At 44.8% G+C, this 27354-nt stretch overlaps 1 protein-coding gene across 1 annotated transcript in view; it reads right to left on the bottom strand.

The window, feature by feature from the left end:
• The window catches only part of ASPH (aspartate beta-hydroxylase), a 182887-nt gene that overhangs the window by 33694 nt on the left and 121839 nt on the right, over positions 1-27354 (bottom strand). The window contains exons 18-20 of the mRNA XM_088469317.1: positions 21080-21165; positions 6153-6239; positions 693-843 (exon numbers count right to left, since the gene is read on the bottom strand). Coding sequence (XP_088325443.1) covers positions 693-843; positions 6153-6239; positions 21080-21165 — 324 coding nt within the window. The remainder of the gene's footprint in view (positions 1-692; positions 844-6152; positions 6240-21079; positions 21166-27354) is intronic.

Raw genomic sequence — 27354 nt, forward strand, 5'->3', positions numbered from 1 at the left:
TTATCTTACAGACTATAAATTCTGCGGAATGGTGGAGCAGCGCATACAGATGTGTCCTCATACATATAGCCTCAATACACCACTTGCCTGGTGTGAACGAGCCGCCAGGTCCCGTGCTACTCTACTAGCGTCGGGTGTCTTTTTTTTGCCGAAAATGCAACGAGGATGCTCCATCAGAACATGCTGATTAATTTGATGTGTGACACTTGTATATCTGTGTGCACTTGAGTCTGTATATGAATGGAACTTGGAATGACAAAAGCTACGTCTGATACTTTGTAGCACTTCATATACAGATTCAGACACAGTCGCACACAGATATACTAGTGTTACATATCAAATTAGTCAGCACAGTCTGCTGGTGCTTCCTAGTTGAAGATGCCCGGTGCTAGCTGTCTCACGTCTCCTGGCGTGCCAAGTGGAGCTTTTTAGCACGACTGCAGCGAAGATATATAAAGACACATCTGTAACTCACAGAATGTAACGGCGGAACGTCACACCTCTGTGAAACGTCATGTTCCAATGCAAGAATTGATTTTACAAGACATCTCTGTAAACCCTCTTCAGAAATTGATATTTATGAAAATGTGAAACAATTGCAATTTTATATCATTACAAAGGGTATAATTTTTTTTACCCAGCAAATGCACCAGCCACAATAACTTTGAAAGGACATTATAGAACTGTCACACCTAGAAATTGCTGCCGGTTGGCTCGTCTCTTGAGTGCCAGTTTTGCTAGATCTTTCGGCACATTGGGTAATCCAGACACTTCTTCATACGAGCCGATAGCTCTCAGGAGAATTTCATTACTCCGTAGTTTCTCAGCCAGATCATCTTCAGACTGCAAAGAATATCATGTATGAATGCAGGTGGCAAAAATTGTGTTTATAACTTTAAAGCACTAATGGAGACATCTACAGATGCTTTGTCTATGACAGTGGTTCTCAAAACAGGTCACCCAGCAGGTGTACAGGTGTCCTCATTACTCACCGACACATTTTAAAAGATCCACAGGTGGAGATAATTATTTAATTTGTGATTCTGTGAGGAGACCTGGAAAACATGCACCGTTTGGGGTCCTGAGGATAGAGTTTGAGAACCTGTGGTCTATGATATACAGTGCATCCGGAAAGTATTCACAACGTTTCACTTTTTCCACATTTAGTTATGTTACAGCCTTATTTCAAAATGGAATAAACAATTTTTTGTCATCAAAATTCTACACACAATACCCCATAACAACAACGTGTAAAAAGTTTTTTTGCGATTTTTGCAAATTTAATAAAAATAATAAACTTAAGAAAACACATGTACATAAGTATTCACAGCCTTTGCTCAATACTTTGTAGATGCACTTTTGGCAACAATTACAGCCTCAAGTCTTTTTGAGTATGATGCCACAAGCTTGGCACACCTATCTTTGGGCAGTTTTGCCCATTTCTCTTTGCAGTACCTCTCAAGCTCTATCAGGTTGGATAGGAAGCATCGGTGCACAGCCATTTTCAGACCTCTCCAGAGATGTTCAATTGGATTCAAGTCTGGGCTCTGGCTCGGCCACTCAAGGACATTCACAGAGTTGTCCTGAAGCCACTCATTTAATATCTCGGCTGTGTGCTTAGGGTCGTTGTCCTGCTGAAAGATGAACCGTCGCCCCAGTCTGAGGTCAAGAGCGCTCTGGAGCAGGTTTTCATCCAAGATGTCTCTGTACATTGCTGCATTCATCTTTCCCTCTATCCTGACTAGTATCCCAGTTCCTGCCGCTGAAAAACATGCCCACAGCATGATGCTGCCACCACCATGCTTCACTGTAGGTATGGCATTGGCCTGGTGATGAGCGGTGCCTGGTTTACACCAAACATAATGCCTGGCATTCACGCCAAAGAGTTCAATCTTTGTCTCATCATGGTATGAGAGTCCTTCAGGTGCATTTTGGCAAACTCCAGGTGGGCTGCCATGTGCTTTTTACTAAGGAGTGGCTTCCGTCTGGCCACTCTACCATACAGGCCTGATTGGTGGATTGCTGCAGAGTTGGTTGTCCTTCTGGACGGTTCTCCTCTCTCCACAGAGGAATGCTGTAGCTCTGACAGAGTGACTATTGGGTTCTTGGTCACCTAGCTGACTAGGGCCCTTCTCCCCCGATCACTCAGTTTAGATGGCTGGCCAACTCTAGGAAGAGTCCTGGTGGTTCCGAACTTCTTCCAATTACGGATGATGGAGACCACTGTGCTCATTGGGACCTTCAAAGCAGCAGATATTTTTCTGTACCCTTCCCCAGATTTGTGCCTCGAGACAATCCTGTATCGGAGGTCTACAGACAATTCCTTGGACTTCATGCTTGGTTTGTGCTCTGACATGCACTGTCAACTGTGGGACCTTATATAGACAGGTGAATGCCTTTCAAAATCATGTCCAAACAACTACATTTACCACAGGTGGACTCCAATTAAGCTGTAGGAACATCTCAAGGATGATCAGTGGAAACAGGAAGCACCTGAGCTCAATTTTGAGCTTCATGGCAAAGGCCGTGAATACTTATGTACGTGTGATTTCTTAGGTTTTTTTTTTATTAAATTAGCAAAAAACTAAAAAAAACTTTTTACACATTGTCATTATGGGGTATTGTGTGTAGAATTTGAGGACAAAAATGAATTTATTCCATTTTGGAATAAGGCTGTAACATAACAAAATGTGGAAAAAGTGACGCGCTGTGAATACTTTCCGGATGCACTGTATCATGATCTAGATTAAACATTTTTAATGCATAATTCTGCTAGATTTAATCTAATCAAATATATACACACATACATATAAATATATATACACACATACATATAAATATATATACACACATACATAGTTTAGCAGTTCTCCTCACAGTGACTGGTGTAGAATAAGATTTGTGATCATGACTGTGTAAATATACAGTCAGGTGCATAAATATTGGGACATTGACAGAATTTTCATATTTTGGCCTATATTCACCACCACAATGGCTTTGAAATGAAACAAACAAGATGTGCTTTAACTGCAGACTTTCAGATTTAATTTGAGGGTAATTACATCCAAATCAGGTGAACGGTGTAGGAATTACAACGGCTTCTATATGTGCCTCCCACTTTTTAAGGGGACAAAAGTAATGGGCCAAACTTAACAATCCTAAATCTAACTTTCACTTTTTAATACTTTGTTGCAAATCCTTTGCAGGCAATTACAGCCTGAAGTCTGGAACGCATAGACATCACAAGACGCTGGGTTTCATCCCTGGTAATGCTCTGCCAGGCCTCTACTGCTAATGTTTTCAGTTCCTGCTTGTTCTTGGGGCATTTTCCCTTCAGTTTTGTCTTCATCAAGTGAAATGCATGCTCAATCGGATTCAGGTCAGGGGATTGACTTGGTCATGGCATAATATTCCACTTTTTAGCCTTAAAAAACTCTTTGGTTGCTTTTGCAGTATGCTTCGGGTCATTGTCCATCTGCACTGTGAAGCGCCGTCCAATGAGTTCTGAAGCATTTGACTGAATATGAGCATATAATATTGCCCGAAACACTTCAGAATTCATTCTGCTGCTTTTGTCAGCAGTCACATCATCAATAAATACAAGGGAACCAGTTCCATTGGTAGCCATACATGCCCATGCCACGACACTACCACCACCATGCTTCACTGATGAGGTGGTATGTTTTGGATCATGAGCAGTTCCTTTCCTTCTCCATACTCTTCTCTTCCCATCACTCTGGTACAAGTTGATCTTTGTCTCATCTGTCCATGGGATGTTGTTCCAGAACTGTAATGGCTTTTTTAGACGTTGTTTGGCAAACTCTAATCTGGTCTTCCTGTTTTTGTGGCTCACCAATGGTTTACATCTTGTGGTGAACCACTCTTGTGAAGTCTTCTCTTGATTGTTGACTTTGACACATATACACCTACCTCCTGGAGAGTGTTCTTGATTTGGCCAACTGTTGTGAAGGGGGTTTTTCTCCACCAGGGAAATAATTCTTCTGTCATCCACCACAGTTGTTTTCCATGGTCTTCCCGGGTCTTTTGGTGTTGCTGAGCTCTCCAGTGCGTGCGTTCTTTCTTTTTAAGAATGTTCCAAACAGTTGATTTGGCCACACCTAATGTTTTTGCTATCTCTCTGATGGGTTTGTTTTGATTTTTCAGCCTAATGATGGCTTGCTTCACTTATAGTGACAGCTCTTTGGATCTCATATTGAGAGTCGACAGCAACTGATTCCAAATGCAAATGTCACACCTAGAATCAACTCCAGACCTTTTACCTGCTTAATTTATAATGAAATAACGAGGGAATAGCCCACACCTGTCCATGAAATAGCTTTTGAGTTGATAGTCCCATTACTTTTGGCCCCTTAAAAAGTGGGAGGCACATATAGAAACCGTTGTAATTCCTACACCGTTCACCTGATTTGGATGTAATTACCCTCAAATTAAATCTGAAAGTCTGCAGTTAAAGCACATCTTGTTTGTTTCATTTCAAAGCCATTGTGGTGGTGAATAGAGGCCAAAATATGAAAATCCTGTCAATATCCCAATATTTATGCACCTGACTGTATATGTGTAGTGTGTCCTGGGCACTCCAGGGGTAGTTATGGTCTTATATAGAACACCTGAAGTGCCACGGGTAGGTTTAGTCTGTATATGTTCTCCTGTCACAATAATAGTCCCTTTTCATTTGTTTTCTAATCTTTTTTACAAATGTTTTTTGCCCATTTTTGATAAGCATTTTCCTTAGTATACTAAATCACCATCTGTCACTTCTTTATCCTGCTAATTTCCTTTGCACTTAAGTTCCTCACCACTCCTGCCCTTCTCTCCACTCCTATTAAACTGCACTGATAAATCAATAGAGTTGATCCCTGAGCACTAATTAATGGCTTGCATGCTGTTATGTGTCGGGTAGCAGGTGATTGTGGTGTATTTATTGCAGAAGCTTAACCCTCCTCCCAATCAAAGAGATCCCTCAATTCAATTGTTTCGCTGAACTGTAAGGGCAAGCAAAAAAAAGTTGGCTGTAGATTGTTGTCCCCGATATGAACCTCTAAATGGGCAAAAGCAAAGATTCCACATCCGTATGAAGTCTGCATTGCAGCTCCGCTGACATTCACATACATGTCTATTTTAGTATTGAATGGGAAAATGAGCATTATTTTCCAGAGTTGGGGGTATACTACTACAGCAGAAAGGTCAGTCAGGCAGACATCTGAGGAAAAGCCTCCCGGAAACATCAGACGGTACAGAATGCTCTCTGGATAATATGTTGCCTGGTTAATGACACACAGTGGGAAGGTTATCAATTATTTTTCATTTATGTTGTGCTAGATGGATTCTGAATTAATAGCAGAATAATGTCAATAACATAGTTAAAAATAAAAGCCACACTGCAGCAGGTATCACCTACCCAAACCAAAAGATGAACAAGTGCACAATATTAGGTAAAATCACAAAGATATATATGCCATTCATGCTTCTACTTAATAGGTTTAGTAGCCAAAGTAATGTTTGTCTTCCATACAATGATCCTGTCTCCTTGAAACAATGCACTCTCCAACCGCCGAAGGTACGGACTGCCACGTGGTTCCCCGCATTCCTGTGCTTCTGGTTGCAGTCCCGGGTCCCAGCAGCGCTGCTAGCCAAACTCCACTGGTGCCCACTGAAATCACCAGTCCGGTTACTGGTGTTGCAGCGCCGGCGGGGGTAGGTGGAGCAGCAGTACAGGCATCCTCTAGGACGCCTAGTGCTGCTTGTCCTGAATTGAAATAAATAAAACATAACATAAAAAGCTTGGGACTACCTGAGCAGTCCCCGTTATAAAGGTGTGTCTGAATCCTGCCGCACCAAACGAGAAACTGAATGCCTGTGGCCAGGGGCGGGGTATATGTGGAGGAGGACCTGAGGCATCCTGGGAGCTGAAAGCTTAACTGTTTGGTGCCTGGATAACTTCAACCACATTTCCCCATGGTATCCCTGAGGATTCCCTATGGACCCTGAAGAAGAAATTATCTTTTAACAATACTTACCCAGACAATACACTGCTGCTACTTGCAGTATATGGCTGATATTTGCACATTTCTGGAAAAATAGTCATCCAAATAAAATACCGAACTCTCATGTTTGTTAGTAAAACAATGTACCTGAGCTTTTCCATATTTGGCTCTTGGGCTCTCGGGATATTTAGTCACTAGACTTTCAAATGCCTTCAAAGCCTCATCCACTTTACCCTGTGAATCATAAACAAGGTAATAATTATTGTCAATGTTCAAATTATAACATAAAACAGAGAAACAAATCAAGTACTTCCACTAGCAAAGTAGAATAATAAACCACCACTGTGACGTAACCATGTTCGGAATAAAGATGACTGAAATGACAGCCTCACAGGTGGACGTTTGTGATAAACCTCCATGAATTATACACACACTCGACTGGTTCTGCTAAATATGGAGCTTGACGTAAAATTCACTTTGAGTCTTCCATGTGAGTACAAATCAAATTATTCCACATCACTAGAAGTGGGTTAGCGGAGTGACCTTGCATAGCCAGCATCCAGCGTCCAAGGTGTCACTGCATAAACCCGCAGCAGAAGAAAAGAATATAAATATGATTTAAGGATACTATAAATACAGAAATGACTGTTTGGGACAGTTCTATTAAAGCCTGAGAGCATGCAATCCACAGTGTATTTAGTGAGCAAACAAAACAAGCTAGGGACGTGGTCTTAGCATTTATTGTGTTCAGCAATGTGCTGTACTTATTAGTATAGTAACAATGATAGTAGCTCATCACAAAAATGGAAAGTGCTAGAAGTGTTGAGAATAAAATAAAAGTCAAAAGGTGATATATACAAAACAGTTGCTGACTTTTATGCTGCCCCCTCTGGGAGGGGTTTAGCCAGATCAGCAATGTAGGAAGGTGGTTGTGGTGGTTGGGGGAGCACATGGAGATGTGAAGTGGGCGATGCAGGGGGCATGTGCTCACGTCATTGTGGCCCCGCCACTGCTATACCATGCCGCAATTACCGTCATCGTGAAGCTGGGGGTGTGGCCCATTCAGCGCACATTCGCATCATCAGCCACCCAAACCCACACTTAACTTGCCCACTCTTCTGGGCGTCTAGGAGAGCCAACCAAGATTCAGTAGTCTCCCGGAGATTCCGGAATAGTAGGCAAGCACAATATATAACCATTATTATAAAGATGCTACAAAGAGATCTGGGATATTTATTCTAAAAGTATAGCATTGTGTTTAATATATTATTAAATACAACATCAGGGGAACCACACTAATTAGCAGAACCATTGTGGACCCCAGAAGTTTTTTTTGACAAAAACACTGGAAAGGTTGTCAAGGGGAGATATATATGCCCCAGGTGTTTAGCTTCTGTCTGGTAGACAGAAGCTGATTAGCAGCCTTGTTTGCCAGACCACTTGTGAGAGACTGATAAAGGTTATGTCAGTTTCTGCAGTCAGTCTCCTACTGCCTGGGAGAGGCCTATTGAGAGGCACTGTGATTACTGACTGTAGTCCTGTGCTAAAGACTTCTGCTTTATGAGAGGGATGTTAGGTCCCCCCACTCATAGAGGCACTCATTTTGTTTAGTTAGAGCCAGGAAAGCCAGGATTTACTTTAATGGTGCATACACATGGTCAGATTTTTCCTTCAGATATGAACGATAACGATTTAAAAATCGTTCAGTCGTTCATATCTGAAGGAAAATCTGACAAATCTGACATACCTGAACGATGGACGATTTACGATGCGCGTTCCCGATGGTCAGATAACGATATCTGACATCTGATGTGTTTGCAGTCAGACTTGGACGATTCCATTCATTTTAATGCAGTCAAAAATCGTTCAATCGTTCAAAACTTTGGTAAAATCGTTCAAATCGTTCATCTGACAAGTCTGACAAATCTGACCGTGTGTATGCTCCATTAGGCTTTGGTTATTTTTGTGATGCTAATAAAATTCCCTGTGGCTACTTGTACCAAGGCATTTTGCGCTCTACTACTTGGCTGCTGCATAACAAATGACAAGTACAAACGTTTACCCCGGGAGACGGCACCCTTACCCTTATCATATATATATATATATATATATATATATATAGATATATATATATATATATGTATATACATACACCAAACGGCTCCAATTAGCAAAAAAGGAACCAGGACCAGCACTCCATAAATTACTTGACATTTATTGCATCACCATATATAGCAAGGTACACATACCAGCTGGACACAAAACGGGTAGTACTTAGCACTTCAACTGCATCATAGTGATCGGGGAGCTGTGCTCTAAACCCAAATAAGCCTCGGACCTAACATCCCTCTATTTTTTGTGTCCAGCTGGTATGTGTACCTTGCTATATATGGTGATGCAATAAATGTCAAGTAATTTATGGAGTGCTGGTCCTGGTTCCTTTTTTGCTAATTGGAGCCGTTTGGTATATGGATCCCGCAGACCTGGCACCCGCTGAGAATACATAAGCTGTGTGCGTTCCATGTTCTTTATATATATATTATATATATATATATATATATATATATATACATATACATACAGTGCTCCAAGTGAGCCGGTATACAACGGTATGGTGTACCGGCACTTCCAGCACTGACCCGCCCGCCGCCGAGAGGCATATGGAGAAGGCGCTGATGCTGCCTTCTCCATATGCCGGGCACCTGCTGAGTTTGTGTTACCAGCAGGCGCCTGGCGACTCCTTCCCTGCAGCCAGAGGACGGAGCTCACTCCTGAGCTCCGCCTCCCGGCTCCTGCAGTGCATGTTGGGGAGAGACGTCATGACATCTCCATGATGTCTCTCCCTTTCCCAGAGTGCAGAGCTGACGGGAGAGGACTATGCACTGTGTCGGACGGCGGCGGGCACCGGAGCGGGGCTTCACGTGAGTATGTTTTTATGTGAGTTTGTGTGTTTATGTGTAAGGGGGCTCTACTTCAAGGGGAACTACTACTATGGGCACTACTACTACTTCAAGGGGCACTACTACTACTACTACTATGGGATCTACTTCAAGGGGCACTACTGCTACTACTATGGGCACTAATACTACTACTATGGGCACTATTTCAAGGGGCACTACTGCTACTACTATGGGCACTACTTCAAGGGGCACTACTGCTACTACTGTGGGCACTACCAGTACTATGGGCACTACTACAAAGGGGCACTAATATGGGCACTACAAGAGGCACTATTACTCTGGGCACTACTACTATATACTGTGGGCAGTAATACAAGGGGCACTATTATTGTGGCCAATGTATTGTATTGGGGGCCCTGTTACTCTTGTGGGCAATGAATAGGGGGCACTACTGCAAGGGACACTACTACTGTGGGCAATGTATAGGGGCACTACTACTGTTGGCAATGTATAGTGGGCACTATTACTACTGTGGGCAATGTATAGTGGCACTACTACTGTGGGCATTGCTTCGGCGCCCTGGAGCATCGTCCAGATGACTGAAGGGGAAAACCCTATAGCCTTTAAAAGCTTGGTCTCAACAACCAGGCCGTTAAAGCCCATTGAGGTAGGTCCTCGTGACAGAATGGCCCCTGCTGAAGAAGGTCTGGACACAGCGGAAGATGCCAACCTAGACCTGCGGCTAGCTTGAGAACCGTGGCAAACCACGACCGGCGTGGCTAGCTTGGAGCCACTAGGATGACTGAAGCCTGCTGCTCGCTGACTCGACGGAGCACTCTTGGTAACATGGGAATTGAAGGAAAGATGTAGGCCAGACAGAAGTTCCAGGGAACTGTCATGGCATCCGCTGCGAATGCCAAAGGATCTCTGGGACTTCGCACAAAATCGAGGGACCTTGCAATTGTGGCGAGACACCATCAGGTCCACCTCCGGCAGCCCCCACCTCTGGACAAACTGCTGGAAAACCTCTAGGTGGAGAGACCACTCCCCTGGTAGGAAAGTGGTCCTGCTGAGGTGGCCTGCCTCCCAACTCTTTACCCCCGGTATGAACACCGCTAAAATTGCTGGGACAAACGTCTCCGCCCAAGTGAGAATGAGACTTGCCTCTGCCATGGCAAGTGCGCTTTTGGTTCCGCCCTGGTGGTTTACATACGCCATCGCAGTCGCGTTGTCTGATTGGATCCTCACTGGCCTGCCAGTCAGGAGGGCCTGGGCCCCGCACAGGGCCAGATAAATGGCCCGGAGCTCCAGCACATTTATTGAAAAACCTATCTCCGATGACGACCAAGTCCCCTAGAGACAGAGGTTCACCGTCACCGCTCCCCAACCGCTGAGACTTGCGTCTGTGGTGACAATGATCCAGTTGGGAGTAACCCGGGACCAACCCTGGAGAAGGTGATCGGTAATCAGCCACCAATGAAGTGCCTGACAAGTGTTGTCTGACAGAACCAGCAACTGACAGGAGAGGTTGTCCGAGCGACCTGTCCAATTCCGGATAATCTCCCACTGGAGAATCCGTGAATGGAAGCGGCCGTACTGGATCGTCTCGAAAGTAGAGACCATTGTACCCAGTAATTTCATGCCCAGCCAGACGGATGGATGAGGGGCAGACAGCACTTTCCTGACTAAGTCCTGAATGGCCCGGGCTTTGGGCTCGGGCAAGAAAACTCTTTGCAGTGCCATATCGAAGATCACCCCCAGAAACATCAGACGTTGGCACAGCGTGAGGTGACTTCTCGAGATTCAGTATCCAACAGTGATACTGTAACACCTGAATCGTGTGATCCAGGTGGAGCTGTAGTTGGGCAGCCGAATCTGCCTTCACTAGCAAATCGTCCAAGTAGGGCACGATCGTTATCCCATCAAAATGCAGCAGACTCGCCATCGCTGCCATGATCTTTGTGAAGACCCGCGGAGCTGTAGCCAGTCCGAAAGGCAGAGCCTGGAACTGGTAATGAGTTCTCCCAGCTGTGAACGTGAGTAGAGAATGATGCCTTGCCCAAATTCGATATGTGGAGATATGCATCTCTGATGTCGAGAGATGCCAGAAATTCGTTTGCCGACATACCCTGGATCACCGATTCCACGCGGAACCAATCCACCCATAGGCTGGCATTCAAGGCTCGCAGATTTAAAATCAGACAATAAGTGCCGTTGGGCTTTCGGACCAGGAACAGGTTGGAGTAAAAAACCCGTCCTGTTGGGACTGTGGAACTGGAGCTATAACCCCCTCTGGCTCCCTAGGCAATGCCGTGGCGAAGAAACGTTGTGGCGGTGGCCCCCTTAGGTCGACCACATAACCTTGGGAGACAACACCCCTTACCCAGACATCCGCTTCCGAAGCTACCCACCGGTCTTGGAACATGAGGAGACAGCCCCCAACCTTCTCTGAGATTGGATGGTCTGAGATCCTGTCAGGTACCTGGCTTCTTGGGTGCCTTAGTACCAGAGTACCTGAATGTACCTGAGAATCTACCCCATGGTGCAGAATACCTGCTGGGGAAATGGCGTCCTCGGGCCGTTTGCCCTCTAACCAGTCCCCCCCCCTCGAAAGGCAGAACAGAAGACCCGGAATCATGAGCCCTTTTGCTTTTGGGGCACCACAGGCAGGAAAGTGCTCTTTCCACCTGTCGCCTGGGATATGATATCAAGCTCGGAGCCGAACAGGATGCCTCCGCCTAAAGGGAGAGATTCTTAAGCGTGTTTAGATTTGGCGTCCGCCTCCCAGGCACGGAGCCAGAGTGCTCTGCGCGCCGCGAATGCCGTAGCTGAGACTCTGTCAGTCACGACTTGACACTTTCTGACAGTATGCCCAGACAGGAAGGGGTTATTCCAGTTCTTCCTGTTGCTAGGAGATCGGCACGCCTCAGGAAGTGATGTGTTTTCCACAATTGCAAACCTGATTGGGACTTCAGTCTATTTATACTCACTGATCTATTGTACCTGTGCCGACTATAGAGTGTCTGTGAGTTCCTTCAGCCTGGCTGCAGAGTCAGGTTGTTCCTGTTCTCCAGTTCACTGAACTCCCACACGGTTTTCTAACTGCTCCAAGTAGCTTCCATGCTACCACCTATCTCCAAACGGATTCCTGGCCGCATATAGCAACTCCCGTGCTGCCATTGTTCACCATACGGCTTCTTAGCTGCTCCAAGTAGCTTCCGTGCTACCACCAATCTACAAACGGCTTCCTAGCCGTATCCAGCAGCTCCCGTGCTGCCAACGTTCACCATACGGCTTCCAGGCCGCTCCAAGTAGCTTCCGTGCTACCACCAATCTCCTAACGGCTTCCTAGCCGTATCCAGCAGCTCCTGTGCTGCCAACGTTCATCCTACGGCAATTGCCCCAACATCGGCACCATCGCTGCCAACATCGGCACACTTGCCGCACCATCGGCTCTCAAAGCCATCAGCAAACCATAGACTGTTTATCCACTGTAATTGCCCCAAAGTCGGCACAGTTGCCACACCATCGACTCCTAAGCTATTGCCCAAAAAACCAAACTGTACTCTCACATCTTTACCATTGATATCCTTATAATCATAAACTGTGTCAGTACTAATGGTACATTCTGTATCTTTTGAATTCCCCTGTATCTCCATGTGAGCCGCTACTACCTCGAGCATAAATCCAGGCGGCCACCCAAGTACCGGTAAACGTATCACAGTTCTAAGGGAGCAACGGGCGGTTGTTATTGGCAGAAGATCTCGCTAGCCGGGTTCTAGAGGTCTCACATGGAGCAGGCAGTGGGATTCGTAACAGATTCTAGAGATAGTCTGCTGCTGCACGAATCTGTTCCGCCAGTTCCAGCAACTCCTCTCTGGATGAGTCACCGGAAAGGCCTGCCACTAATTTGTCAGCCCACTTCTCCATGGCTCGAGAGACCCATGCAGCTGCCAACATTGGGCGAATAACAACCGTGGCGCCCATAAAACTACTCCTAAGGCATCCTTCTAATCCTTTTATCCAGCGGATCCTTAAAGGAGGCCCCATCTTGGACTGGCAGAGCCGTGTACTTGGCTAAACGAGCCACGGCCGCATCCACTCTTGGAGGCAGCTCCCACTTAGCGACCTGCTCCTGTGGAAAAGGATAAAGGGCTGCAAACTTATGAGGAGTAGCATACTTCTTATCCGGGGTCTTCCAGGCTTCAACGAGATCCGAAAGATCCTGAGAAGCCGGAAAACAAACTACCCTCTTGCGCCTCCGCTTGAACGGTCCCTCCGCCGCTGAGGAGGCGTCAAGGTCCAGGCAGTCAAAAGACTGTCGTACCGCCATAATAAGGTCCTCCACACCCTGACTTGATGCGGACTCTGAACCTTCCTCTTCGGGCAGAACCTCCTATACTGGGAGTTCGCCCTCCCCCTCGGGATCTGACCCCTCTAACAGGCATCCTGGATGGAGGAGGACGCTTATGCCAAGTTTAGGATCCTCAAAGAAGCGTTCCATAAAAGAGGATACCTTCTCGAAACCTGCAGCTGAGCGCTCCATTGTACGGACCCAAGGCGGATCAGGGCCCTGGTAACCGACCCCTACTACTGCGGGCGGTGAAGGCAAAATAGGGGCCGGCGCTGCTTGACCTAGTTCCTCTCTCTGGCGGAGCAACATCACCAAGTCAGAGAGCGAATGGTTCATAACCTGAGCCCACGCAGGTTCCTCCATAATCGGAGTGGCTCCCCCTCCTGGCTGCGCACAAGTGGGCCCCAGCTGACAGTCCACACACAATGTCCCCGCATCCAGTTGTCCACATGGTAATTTAACCTGACACTGAGCACACGTAAAAAATATAGCCATAGTGGGGTTCTGGCCCTTTGCGGACTTTGATTTGTCCGTCATTTGAGTCCCCTTCTTCCTGCACTACCCGCGGCAGGCAGCCCAGAAATAACAATAAAGACTTTATAAATATATATGTCACATGCGGCAATGAATACTGCAAAAACTTCCAAACAGGCACAGAAAAGATTTAACAATAACTGTAAAATACTTAGCTGCACCCCGCAGAGGGAAAGGAGCTTGAGATTTCTCTGTCCTCCCTCCATGATGGCCAGGCTTGTCCCACTATAAAGACAGGAACAGCGCATGCAGCTTCCTAGAGTCTCCATTCTGCTGCTGGAGAGCGGGGGGAACCAGCAGCCCTGGCTCCTTCTCCCGCTGTATTGAGCAAGCCCCAAGGCTTCTCCCTCAAGTGCTACTCCCCTCTGTGAGGAAAGCACTTGGACTGACCCGCACACACTGCGGGTGGTCTGTAGTCGGCGCTTTCCCCACAGGAGCCGCTGACAAGAAGCCCGGCAAGATGGCGCCCGCCATCCAGGACCATGCTGACCGCCTGCACCTCTATCAGGTACAGCAGCGCGCTATCCCCGGGCCCAGACTGTCTCACAGTGTATAGCACGGGGCTGACGCTCAGCGCCCTCTCCCCCGTCGATGCGGCTCTCACCACCCTTACACTCTCACTGTGCGCTGCTATAAGCAGCGCACAGTACCTATCCTAAAAGAACCATAACATTTACAAATAAGTAAAAAAAAAACCCTAAAACTAAGGAAGGCTGCAGTGCAGCCCTGAACCAAACGTGCCTCTCTCTAAATTTACACTGAAGTCAGGGGTTGCAGAGGGGAGGTGTTATATATTTCAGTGTTTAGTGCCTAATCCACGCCTTCCCACCTACAACCCATGGTTCAGTGTCCCACAGCCCAGACAAAAGAGAAAAACCTAGTATGTATGTGTGTGTCCATGTGCCCACCTGGGCAGTAAATGATATGGGGGGCAGAAATATTCTCTGTAAAAGCGCTGCAGAACATGAGTGCACTATACAAATAACTGTTAATAAATAAATATATTCCCCACCATCAGTATTGCAATGGAAGCTTCTCCTAAGCTAACAACTAGGATAAGTTTCAAGCTGACTGGACTGAAATCATTAAATCAGGAACACCAACCATAAACGCTGTTTGCTGCTTTCACCCTTCTCACATCCCTGCTACCCCCATTCATTTATAGTATATATTTTTTTTATCACTTTGATGTCTACAATTCACTATCAGTAAAACATAACCTAATACTCTATGTAAAGCATTTGTTAGAGAATGAATAATTAGCTTATTGGACTGCACCAGGCACTTGATTTGCAGAAAATGATGATAAATACTGTAAATTGCAGAGACCTGTCCTATGTTTTCACACAAATAGGCTGAAGACATCTGTTGTACATCACTCAGATAGGGAGTGATGAGCAAAAAGGTGACATTAAGCCATCTGTAATGTATTCTATAGATTGGGGACACATTCCTTGTCTATTGAGTATTTTATCAATCTGCACAGAAATATTACACTAGAGAAGGTTACAGGCGATTATGCGGATGCACCTACCCACAATTCCCTCCTGATAACATGGGGATGTTTTCTTTACCTTAGACGAATGATGCTACGATCTATAGACTGACCACAGTTACCTGAGTTGTAGACATGCAGAAGGGGTGAAACTGATTGATCACTTGTGCATTGGAGCGAACACAGCAGAAATGGGAAATGCAATAACTATGACAAGATAACATGTTCACTGCTCTGTTATTAAGCAGCACAGCTGTTGCTGGGAAAATGACACATCCAGCTGATACGCGGCAGCTAAAATCAGCCTGGAGCAAAGGATGGTGTGAAGGGAAAAGTAATGCAGCTTTATTTTCATTTATGTCTGCTGGTGATGACTTGGAGATATGGAAAATGGGATTAGACTGTGTGCGATGTAAAGTGATCACTTAATCCACGGCCCCAGAAGAGGGAGGTTGAGATAACGCCTTTGCTTACCTCAATGCATCACAGTGGCACACAGCACTGAATCACCCACCTCTATACATTAGGACTGTGCCATACCAGTCAACACTTCAAGCAGCTACAGAGGAACACGTACAGTGCAACCATCACCTAGAGTAGGTGACACAGTTCTTTGTGGCATTCATTAAACACCGTGCTGGGATCATTCCTTACAGTTTCTGGTCCATATTGATATGATCATGCAGTAGCTGCAGACTGCTGTGCAGTATTGGATATAAATCTGGTGACTTTGGAGGCCAATGGTATACACATGTATGTAGAACCAGCTTGAGATGACATGTGTTTTGTGATCCGGCACTTTATGGCCTCTGTCTACCCATCAATAAAGGAACGCTTATAGCCAGCAACACTCAGGTGCTGTAGCATTTAAATGATGCACAACTGGTATTGAGAGGCCTGTGTGCCATTTCACACTTGCCGGTTTTTGCCGGCTGGCCAAAAAACAGGCAGAAGCCGGCTGTTTTTTTTCAGGCACTCAGGATCTCATTCAGACCCGCTCGCTAGCGCTGTGCGCTGGCAAGCAGCCCGATGGTTTGTGAACGCCCATGCGCACGCTTCGTTCTGCACATGTGCAAACTACTCTGTGCGATCACAGCCCGCTCACTCACCCAGCAAAGACAGCCCAGTGAAATGAGTGACAGGAGAGGCCGTTTGTGGGTGGTAGCAGGGGCAAGACACTAATAACGGGGGAGTGGAGGTGCGAACGCAGGTGTGCCTCGGTGTTTCAACGCCGTTTTTAGGGCAGCGTCATAGTACACGTCACATGCCTGTTTTTTACACTGAGGTCTCGCAGTGCTTGTGGCAGGGTAAGGCAACCACAAGTGCTGCGTTCGCTACCGATGGTGCTCGATGTACCAATGTGTTTAATACACTTCCTGGAGATGACGTGCGCTAGTGGGCGCCTCAACATACGCTTATTGGTGTCTGCATACACAGAGCGATCTCTTGCATAGCCAAAGAGGGCGTGCTAATGCCTTTCCGAGCGAGCGCCTGCCATGGCGTCACTTTGCCGAATTTGCATACGCTGGATGCTAGCGGCTCTGAATCAGGGCCTCAGTGCCTTTCACATGGAACGGCTTGGAGACGTTTTTAATGTGTTTTTTTCCCTTCTTCTACTGGGCATGAGCAGCAGCTGTACTACAAGCCGGCCGGTGTGTGTGTGTGTGTGTGTGTAAGGAAACAATGTTTCCTATACTTCACTGCATTACTTGGACGGCATGGACATGGCACGGAACCCGTCCTGCTCAGTGGATACTCACGGCTGTTACATGGCGACCATGCTGTTTGAAAGGACCCACCAGGTTCCTTGTTTACTTAAATTTTACACCTGGCAAATAAACGTCAGTTTTTTTGCCGGCCGGTCAAAACCGGCAGGTGTGAGATAGGCCTTACAACACCACTAGGGCAGGATGGATCCATGGATTCATGTAGTTTACACCAAGTTCTGAACCTTCCATCTGCATGTCACAGCATAAATCCAAATTCAGCACTTTTCAACTGTCCAACTATTAGTGAGCCTGTGCCCACTTTAGGCTTTAGCTCTTAGCTGGCAGGAGAGGAACTGGGGGCCTGATTCAGAGTTGTACGAGCTGTGCAATAATATGCTAATTCTGCTGGAGGCTTCTTATTTAAATAGACACCTACTGCGATTCGCTGCTGTGTGCGAAGACATAGCATCAGATCACTCTGCGTGGCTATTGGTCATCTGAGTAACCTTCGGTTCACTTAGGATGCTGGTGGTTTCATGCAGCTGAAGCCAGTGAAGCTGCATACAAGGACCAGCAGACCCGTTTTCTGGGACTCTGCCTGATGCCGCCCCAGACCCCGAACGGCAGCAGTCTGTCAACCAGACTGCGACATCCGGGCACTGCGAGCACGCAGAAGGTGATCTGCACATGTGCATGACAGATCCTGTGCTTGAGCAGAATTTCAAACATTAGAGTTACCAGTACAACAACTTCAAGGGTCAACGTGCTGTGTGCTCAGAGGTGCTCTTCTGCATACCTCTGTTGTAACACCTGGTTATTTCAGTCACTATTGCCTTCCAGTCAGCTTGAACCATTCTAGCCATTATCCTCTATTATTCCTCATTAACAAGTATTTTTACCCAAAGAACTGCCGCTATATGGATGTTTTTTACTTTGTGCACCATTCTCTGTGTGAGCCCCCAACCTCTAGAGACTTTTGTGCATGAAAATCCCAAGAGATCAGCAGTTCTGAGATACTCAAACCACCCCTGTCTGGTGCCAACAATCACTACAAAGTCACATAGATCCCATTTTATCTCTATTTTAGTGTTTGGGCTAAACACCGACTTCTCCATGTCTGCATGCTTTTATGCTATGAGTTGTTGCCACATGATTGGCTGATTAGAAATTTTCATTAACGGGCCGGTGTACCTAATGAAGTAGCCAATGGGGGTACAATTGTACCAATCATATCACTATTACATATACGTAACAATTAAGTGTTGTGTACTACCAATAAAGACATGCATGTATTTATGCACAAGTCTGATAAAAAATTGGTTTGAATTGGCTTGAATTGGTTGCACTATGTAAATTAATGGCAATAATAATACTAATATATTTGTTATGTAACAAAAACATATGTACAAATAGCAATGCTATATACCACCGATAAATTAAATACAAATAAAGTGCTAGCAGATCAGGGCCGAAACTAGAATTTTTGTCACCCGGGGCAAGGCCATAATTTGGCGCCCCCGCAAAATATACAACATAGAGGTCGAAAAGGGTGTGTGGTTTTGTGACACAGTAATGCCCCTTATAACACATTATGCCACACATTAATGACCCTTATTATACATTATGCCACAGTAATGCCCCTTCCAACACATTATGCCACACAGTAATGTCCCTTATAAAACATAAGGCCACAGTAATGTCCCTTACAACACATTACGCAACACAGCAATGCACCTTACAACACATTATGCCACAGTAATGCCCCTTATTCATTAAGCCACAGTAATGCCCCTTATTCATTAAGTCACAGTAATACCCCTTATACATTATGCCACAGTAATGCCCCTTATATATTTATGCCACAGTAATGCCCTGTATACATTATGCCACAGTAATGCCCCTTACACATTATGCCACAGTAAGGTCCCTTTTACATTATGCCACAGTAAGGCCCCTTACACATTTATTTATTTATTACCAGTTATTTATATAGCGCAGACATATTCCGCAGCGCTTTACAGAGAATATTGGCCATTAACATCAGTCCCTGCCCCAGTGGAGCTTATAATCTATATTCCCTATCACATGGGCACACAAATACACACTAGGGTTAATTTGTGTTGGGAGCCAGTTAACCTACCAGTATATTTTTGGAGTGTGGGAGGAAACTGGAGTACCCGGAGGAAACCCACGCAAGCACAGGGAGAATATACAAACTCCGCAAACCCACGACCTCAGTGCTGTGAGGCAGTAACGCTAACCATTACACCATCTGTGCTGCCCATTACACATTATGCCACAGTAAGGCTCCTTACACATTATGCCACAGTAAGGCCCCTTACACATTATGCCACAGTAAGGCCCCTTACACATTATGCCACAGTAAGGCCTCTTTTACATTAAACCACAGTAAGGCCCCATCTCCCTCCTCTTACCTGCTAGGGCCGTGCGGTGGATGAGCTCGAGGTGGCGCGGGACGGGGCTGCCACATGCTGGGGAACTGTCAGTGCTGCCGTCATTGTACAGTAATGTGGCGCTGCTCAGGAACCAATTGGAGCTCACAGACCGGCAGCCTGTACTGATTGGCTGCCAGTCTGCGAGCACTGATTTGCTTACGACCGGCACCACATTAGACTGACAGTGTCTCTGTTCCTCTTAAGGCCGAGATGCAGCTCCAAACCCACAAGAGCAGCAACCTAGCCTCCCGGCAGCCTCTCCCCGGCAACCCCTCAAGTCCAAGACCCGGGTCACATGCCCCCTAGTTGCGGCCCTGAGCAGATTAATATACAGTAGGTACAACTAATTATTATTTCTACAAGACTGTGTACTAGGGGCTCTTGTACAGTTAGACACATTTGTGCTCAGAATGTAAGCAGGAATATATGCACACAAAGTGCTTTTATATGCATATGTTCAGTCAGACGCATCCCACGGTGTGTCCAGCTGAACACCTGTAGTATATGGCCCATATTTACATCAGGAGTAACAGTGGGTATACGTACTGTATGCAGCATGATCACATGAGGAAGTCAATGCTAAAGTCACACTGCCCTATTTGTACACAATATAACAATGTAATGAAGTATCACATACATGAGAGAATAGTGTCTGGATAGTGGTATTCATGTGAAAGTTACATATTCTATATTAAAAATAATAAAATGCACACACAAATACAGACTAAAAGGAAATTCTAACAATTGTCGTTTTCCCCTATAAAAAGCAAAAGGGAATCTTGTTTTCTGCCGCAGTCCAAATGGAGATCTTAATTTAGAATAGATGGCCACAACTTCATATAGTGTGGCACAGTGGTTAGAATTGCCTCACAGCACTGGGCCCTATGTGTGTGGATTCTGGGTATTCTCCCAGTGTTTGTGTGGGTTTACTACCACACTCCTTAGGAACACACATTAACAGGTCTACTAATAAAGCTTTTGACAAAATGTAACCTACAGTAGTTCCTGTATGTGTCAGTTCGGTAGGGAATATAGATAATAGGCTATGCAGAGGCAGGGCCTGATGTGAATGATAAAATATTAATTTCCAAGTGAAATACAGACATGTCCTCCTACATCTAGCCTCAATACGCCGTGCAGCGCAACATGCCTGGCGTAAGTGAGCCTCCAGGTCAGGGGAACTCTACTAGCGTCGGGCGTCCTTTTTTCTGAAAATGTATTCAAGTCGCAATGTGCTTCAACTAGGATGCGCACAGAGACTGTGCTGATTAATCTTATATGTGACACTTATATATCTGTGTGCGACTGAGTCTGTAATCAAATCTTCGTATGGTAATTCGGAGACTCACTAAGGTAAATTTTCAGCTAAAAAGGTAGCAAAAAAGATGCCCGACATTGGCAGAGTCTCACGGGATCTGGCTTGCAGAGAGGGGCTATTTGGCGTGACTGCAGCAAAGATGTGCCAAGACATATCTGTATGTATGTACTATAAAAATAATTCTTAATAAATAAATAGAAGTGGGTATTTAGCACTACCAATCATCGTCATCAGCACCCCCCCTAAGAGATATATATACGGTACATAATTACATAGGAAATGTATCTAATCCACTTATACAAGCTTACCTTTTTCCGTAGTTTTTCAGCATTATCAAGTTCACTCTTTATTGTCTTATCAAACTTGTTTAACAGCTTGGGTTTCTGTTGCTTGTCTAGAAAAGGACACGCAGAATCTCTGTATTATTTAATGAATAGTAAATCATTGCAACTATGCATGCAAGCCATTGGAAACACAGATTTTGGCATGTAAAGTAATAGTTTGAGGGCTTTTACTGGAAAAAAAAAAAGTATGTATTTGGAAGCATTGTGTGTTTTGTACATTTGTGAAAATTTGTTTAAAAACTTGTAGCAAAGATAAACACGTAATCTGCCTAGTGGGAGCACGGCTGTTTGTGCTCTGATGGAACGTTACTAATGCTGGGCATACACGGCCAGATAAAATGCCTGTCAGACCGGCAGACATTTTATCTGGCCGGATGCCAGCCGCAGATGTCGCCGGCATACACTGTGAGATTTCTCTCACAGTGTATTAGCCCGACATCCACGCTCCGCCCCCGGGGAAGGAGACATTTCCCTGTTCCTTCCGTAGGAAGGAACACTGGAAATGTCTGTCTGTCGGCCGCGGATGGGCATACACTGCCCGATGCGGCTGACAGTTTAACTGGAAATATTGTATCGGACGGGCATGCTGGACAATCCGGCATGCACGACTGAGCAATATTTAACCCTCGGTCCCCCCCTCCACACGCTACAATTATCGGGGCGATCTGCCGATATCAGGCGGATCGCCCCGATAATTGTAGCGCATATGGCCAGCATTACAAAGTGCAGAAGCGAAAATAAGTGGTAACCCATAGCAACCAGATATTTGTTTTCAAAGTCTAACTTGCTCTATCCAACATAAAATGATAACTGGTTGTTATGGGTAAACCCTGATACACATAGAGCGCTCATGTCACTTATCACTGGTGCCAATAAACACTAGATTAAACCACACATGTACAGTAGATGGCTAAACTAGGTAAGATTACTTACTGAGTTATTGGGGCAGATCATTCAGCATATTTTTTTTTTAATTCAATAAGTTTTTATTGATTTTATAAGCAGTTACAAGCATAAAATTTAAACTGACAGTGCTGAAACATTGTAAAAGCAGTATATTGACAATTGTTGATTCACAATAAATTGTATTTCAAAGAGAACCTGGACGTGGCCTCAATTTGTTATAGTCAAACATTATCATATAATATATAGAAAAAGCAACTTCTGAGAGGATCTAACATAGTTGTTTAAAGTTGATTTCGGCCAGTCAAATCACAAATATCTATCTTTTGAATCTCAGCTAAGCATCATACAAATGTAAAAGTATTACATCAGACATTTGATATTTATCATCAAAATTCAATAAGCAATCATTAAACACCGGCAGACCCCCAGCTGGCATGACAAGCATGTGTCGATTCAAGCCACCTAGACCGTATCTGAAGAAATTTCTTTTCTGACTTCCTGGCTATAAATACAAATTTTTCATGTGAAACTACTTTATTTACCAGCGATATCCATGCGTTAATGCACGGGGCGCCATCCACTCTCTCGCTATGCACACTTTAGCGAGCATGCACATTTTATTTACAAATAGTTTAGAGTGTTTATCAATAGACTCATCTTCAATGGTAGCCAGAACACGTCACTGGAGTGAGAACATCTTGTGGTATACTTGTGTCTGATGTAATACGACATACCTCTTGCCAGAAAGTATTTATATTTGGACATTGCCATATGAGATGCCAAAAATCTCCCTCTGTTGAGTTACATTTGGGACATTGTGAGTTTGCTCTACCCCCAATTACGTATAACCTAGTGGGTGTCATATAGACTCTATGGAGTGTAAACAGTTGAAATCGAGCAGATACTGTGGCATTTCGCGGACTGGTCAAGGCCAGCTGCCATGCCTCATCAGAAAGTACACCAACATCGTTTACCCATTTTTGTCTGATATACGCTAGGTCAGATGCATGATGCCCATCCAATAATTTATTATATAAAACAGAAATCAAGCGGCAAGAACCTAACGATGTCATCATTGTTTTAAGCGGCGAGTCACGAAGAAGCAGTGGAGCCCCTCTGTCTAAGTTGAAGAAATCTGTAAAAGTATTCCCCAGGGACTTTAAACTCTAATTGCCCAATAGATGTCACTCCCCATCTTCCCCATACTTCCCCAACTTGCAACTCAGAAAGCTCAGAAAGTGCTCTCGTGTGAGCTAACGGGGCATCTGGATCTAACCCCTACACCTTTAAAATTTGCAAAGCCAATCTCCAAATTAATACAGCTTGTTTAACCAGGGGAATTTTGACAGTTACCAAGCTATCGCTAAGGAGTAGTTGAACCGGAGACAAACCCGTGTCGCTCTCAGCTATGATATGATTAATCATTGAGTCTGCCTGTAGTGCTTGGAACCACTCCCATAGATGTGCCAGTTGCGTGGCAGAATATAATTTAAATGAGGGCAGTGCCAGACCTCCTGAGACGCTACGCCTAGTCAACGTATCAGTTTTGATTCGAACTCTCCCACTAGACCAAATTAAATAGGAAAGCAGGCCATCAATCTGTTTAAATATTCGCTGTGGAATATATATTGGGGAATGGTGAAGAACATATAGTATTTTGGGTTGTACGACCATTTTAACTATGTTTACCCGGCCTGTCATAGTAAGTGGCAATTTGCCCCAGACAGAGACTCGAGTTTTAAGAAACTCAAGCTGGGGGTTAATATTGAGGGGTATATACCTAGAGGGATCCTTTGTAATCCAAATCCCAAGGCATTTAAAAGAATTTACCCAATGCAGCGAGTAACGTAGCTGAGAATTAGTTGGGCCAGGACCCACAAAAGGAAGCACGTAGGACTTACCCAGGTCACACATAGGCCGGAGTATCTACCAAATGTATCTATAGTACTTAAAACATATGGGATGGAAACAGTATATTTTGAAATAAATAATAAAATATTGTCTGCGTATAGCGCAATCTTATCGACTTTAGTTGCGACGGTGAGTCCTAGTATATGAGGGCAAGCTCTGATTTTGCATGCCAAGGGCTCAACGGCAAGGGCGAACAAAATAGGAGACAAGGGACGGCCTTGCCTGGTACCCCGGAACAGTGGAAACTGGGGGGAAACAAATCCATTTACAGCAACTCTTGCAACAGGAGCAGAATATAGTAATTTAACCCATTTTATTTATCCCGGGCCAATTCCAAATCCCTCCAGTGTCTCCCACAAGTATTCCCACTCCACTGAGTCAAACGCCTTAGCGGCATCAAGAGACATTATGACGGATGTTGAGTCATCACTTCGGGGCACTTGTAAATGTGTAAACAGAGGCGTCTAAGATTAATGGCAGTCGATTTGCCAGGCATAAAGCCCGTTTGATCCGGGTGAACTAGTTGTAGTATAACCTGGTTAATTCTAGTAGCTAAAATTTTTCCTAGTATCTTAACATCAGTGGGTAATAATGATATGGGCCTGTATGAATCAGTAGGAAACATCCTTATCAGGCTTGGGTATAACAATTATAAGAGCTTCTGACATAGAGTCAGGGAGTTTGTTATATTCATATATTTGATTGAAGAGTTTAAGCAGGCAAGGCAATAAAAGATTTTATGTTTCTTATACAACTCAAGAGGGATCCCATCCACCCCTGGAGCTTTGCGGTGGGAAAGGAGTTAATGGCCAACTCAATCTCCTCTATGGTTATGGGGGAGTCTAAAAGATCGCGGCCTTCTGGACTAAGTTTTGGGAGAGATATATCTACAAAGTAGTTATTTATATCCTGTATCCCATCTTTCAAACGAGAGCTATACAACTGTGAGTAGTATTTCGCAAATTCCATGGCAATATCAAGAACCTTATTATATACCACTCCGTCTTGGTCAATAATCCGGGCAACATTTATAGACGATCTCTCACCTCTAGCCAGATATGATCCGGGTTTATCCCCTGAGGCATATTGGTGGTGAGAAGAGAAAAGGAGTTTAAAGTTTGCCTTGTCCTCCAAGCATTTTGTCCACGCCTTTTGCGCATCTACCCAGTTCTGTCTATTAGAGTCAGTGTTGTCTGATAGGCATGTCAGCTCCAGCGTTCTACACAATGTCTCCAGCTCCAGCTCCTGTTTTTTATAGGATGATTTTAGGCTGGCCACCCTCTGTATCAACGTACCTCTAAGGAACGCCTTAAAGGCATCCCATAAACTGGGTTGAAAAAACGGTTCGCTATTTAAATCAAAAAATTCTGACCATGCAGCTTCCAGTTCAAGGCCAGCACCCATTTGTGTTAGCCAAAACGGATTTAGTTTCCAGAAAGATTGTCCTCTATGGTACTCTAAGTCAATGGTCAGTGAAATAGGGGAGTGGTCAGAGATGCCCCTAGTTTGATAATGGATCTTCTGTATACGAGGCATCACACTAGGAGTTACCAGGGCCAAGTCAATTCTAGAGAATGATTTGTGAGTAGAGGAGAAATATGAGTATTGCCTTTCGTGTGGGTGCCTAAGTCTCTATGCATCTAATAAACCTATCTCAGTCACCATATTCGCAAACCCAGTCCCCCGATCACTACCGGCTTGGCCTGTGCCAACATGTCTATCCAGTGACAAGTTCATCACATTGTTGAAGTCACCGGCACATACTATTGGTAATCCTGGGAACAAAGCTATAAACTCAGCCGCCTTTTTAAGAATTTCGTGCGAGTACGGAGGAGGGACATATATTGCCAGGAGCAATAAAGACAAAGAATGTATTCTGCATTTTAGGAAAATATACCTACCCCCACATCAGTTTGTATCTGATCCAACACAAAGGGAACTGATTTTCGTACTAGTATCGAGACCCCTCTGGACATTGATGTGTGTGTTGAATGGTACGCCCAGCCCACCCAGGGTTTCTTTAATGACATCAGACGTCCTCCAACTAGGTGTGTCTCCAGTAAACAAATAACATCTGCTGCATATTGTTTAATCTGTCTAATGACCAGCGATCGCTTGATTTTGTGATTTAACCCTCTGACATTAAAAAAATAAGAGATTAACATTTAATGATGCCATCTTAAAGTACTATATTGCTTATATATTAGGGAGGCCAGTCGTCCAGTCCTCAAATAATACAAACTCTGCCAATTCTGAAGGATATAAAACCAAAGCAGCACAAAAAACTCCCGTTACAACCCTCACCCACCCCCCCACCCTGTATACCTGCCTGAACTACGACATACCTCATCCCTAAACAGAAACTTCTCCCACTCTTATTCCTACGACTTCTATTAGTCAACTAAGGCAGTGCATTTATACCACTACCCCACTACATACGCAATATAAAAAGGGCAAAAAATATAATGGCCCTAAGGCATAACACAAATGAGGTGTCCAGGTCTATAAATGTGTACCCGGTACACCATAAAGGAAAACATAGAATTAACTTTCCGCTATCAATATGTTTGTACCGTAGCATACAGAATTATAAAATTAGCTAATTATTTATATTGTCAAAACAAACAAGATTGGTCACATTCAAATATTCGTGTACATACGGACTTTCAGTAATTGTAGCGATTCAAAAATCACACCAACAAAAAGGAAACATGCAAGGTTTAATTTTGGGCTATCGGGAGACTCGCCGGTCTAACCACAGGGCTGCGTCTCGCGGGGTTGCAAAGAATTTTGTTTCTCCGTCAGCCACCACCCTCAATTTGGATGGATAAATCATGGCATATGATATGTTGAGATCTCTCAGATGCCTTTTTATAGTTGAGAACTGTGTCCTTTCCTTCTGAATCTCTATGACAAAATCTGGAAACACGGAGATCCGAGAACCATTCCACTGCAGGGGGCCACTCGTACGGGCCAGTCGAAGGATAACATCCCGATCTCTGTAATGAAGAAGCTTCGCAATAAGCGTGCGAGGTGGGGCTCCCGGTGGCAGGGGCCTAAAGGGGATACGATGGGCTCTCTCCACTGAAAAGTAAGGTGAAAACGAGTCTTTACCAAAAGTATCGGTCAGCCATTTTTCAATAAACTGCTCCGGATTACTACCCTCTTCCTTTTCCGGCAGTCCCACAAATCTCACATTATTTCTTCTCAACCGACCCTCCATATCTGACAGCTTTTTCTGGACCGCTGACATCTGTGCATCGAGGGACCCAACTCTAACACCTAGGGGTGTTATTTGATCTTCTAAAGTGGACGTACGGGTTTCAAGCTCACCCACTCGTTCTCGGACACATTGCAGATCGTGGTGTATTAACTATAGATCCGATTGGACTTTACCAATTTTATCAGTCTAGTTTCACATG

The sequence above is a fragment of the Taudactylus pleione genome, unplaced genomic scaffold (genome assembly GCF_031769625.1).
Source record: "Taudactylus pleione unplaced genomic scaffold, aTauple2 ptg000090l, whole genome shotgun sequence".
Lineage (NCBI taxonomy): Eukaryota > Metazoa > Chordata > Amphibia > Anura > Myobatrachidae > Taudactylus > Taudactylus pleione.